The sequence below is a fragment of the Microtus ochrogaster genome, linkage group LG1 (assembly GCF_000317375.1).
Source record: "Microtus ochrogaster isolate Prairie Vole_2 linkage group LG1, MicOch1.0, whole genome shotgun sequence".
Lineage (NCBI taxonomy): Eukaryota > Metazoa > Chordata > Mammalia > Rodentia > Cricetidae > Microtus > Microtus ochrogaster.
The window spans coordinates 23,882,404-23,883,316 of NC_022027.1; the positions used below are offsets into that span (position 1 = coordinate 23,882,404).

At 43.4% G+C, this 913-nt stretch overlaps 1 protein-coding gene across 13 annotated transcripts in view; it reads left to right on the plus strand.

Annotated features, from left to right (window-relative positions):
- Nucleotides 1-913, plus strand: part of Limch1 (LIM and calponin homology domains 1) — a 160,497-nt gene that overhangs the window by 142,100 nt on the left and 17,484 nt on the right. For all 13 annotated transcript variants that reach the window (XM_026785333.1, XM_013350793.2, XM_013350794.2 and 10 more), the window contains one exon: nucleotides 290-414. In XM_026785333.1, the coding sequence (XP_026641134.1) occupies nucleotides 290-414 (125 nt within the window). The remainder of the gene's footprint in view (nucleotides 1-289; nucleotides 415-913) is intronic.

Sequence of the window (913 nt, forward strand, 5' to 3'; positions counted from 1 at the left end):
GCAGGGTGGCTATAATCAGCACGTTGTATGCATGTATGCAGTCTTGCAGCAACTCTCATTCACTTGTACAAAAAGAACATATTAATCATTTCTTTAAAATTTAGAGCAAAAAATAGAAGAAAATAATTTCATTATTCAAAGAGAGGAAAGGGGATGGGTTAGGTTTTAGGTAGTCCATGGTCAGATGTAAGCCATTAGGGGGTGGGTTTCAGAGAGTCCATGCTCAAATATGAAAGTCGCCTAGTGTTTCTAAAAAATATATTCACAGTGATCCCAATTTTTCTATCAGAATAAAGTAGACTTGGAAAATTCTCAAGACAAAGAAAAAGAGAGAAGACAGAAGATACCTTTCCAGGAGAGCCACAGTGACCAGTTGCTCAAGGCTGGGGAAAGTGGTCCACCCAAGGAGGACAGGTGTGTGCCCATCCAAGACGTGCATGGGAATTCCCACAGCTGGCCTCTGTCATTCCCTCCCAGGAAGGCGGTCCCACTGCTTTAAAATGATCAGTCTAATGGTGCGTTCCATATTGCTTAAACATGCCCCAACAGCGCTGAAGTCAGGGTCCTTGGGCCCTTGGGCCCTTGGATATATAGACTTATTTTTAAACAGGCAAGGCCAGTTGTGGTGACAGGAGAGACAAAAGGATCATAAATTTGAGACCAGCCTTGAGTACATAATAAGAGCATATCTCAAAAAAATATAATTAAATTTAAGAGCTGAAGAGATGGCTCCAAGGATAATGTCACATACCACTCAAGCCTGCAACCTGAGTTCGATCCCCAGAAAGCACATACAAGTAGAAGAGACCCAACTCCATGGTCATCCTCTGTCCTCCACATGCGTGGTGTGGGGTGAGCACACACATCATCGATGGGGAATCTTTGTCAACCCATTATCTCTAAGAGGTGGGAC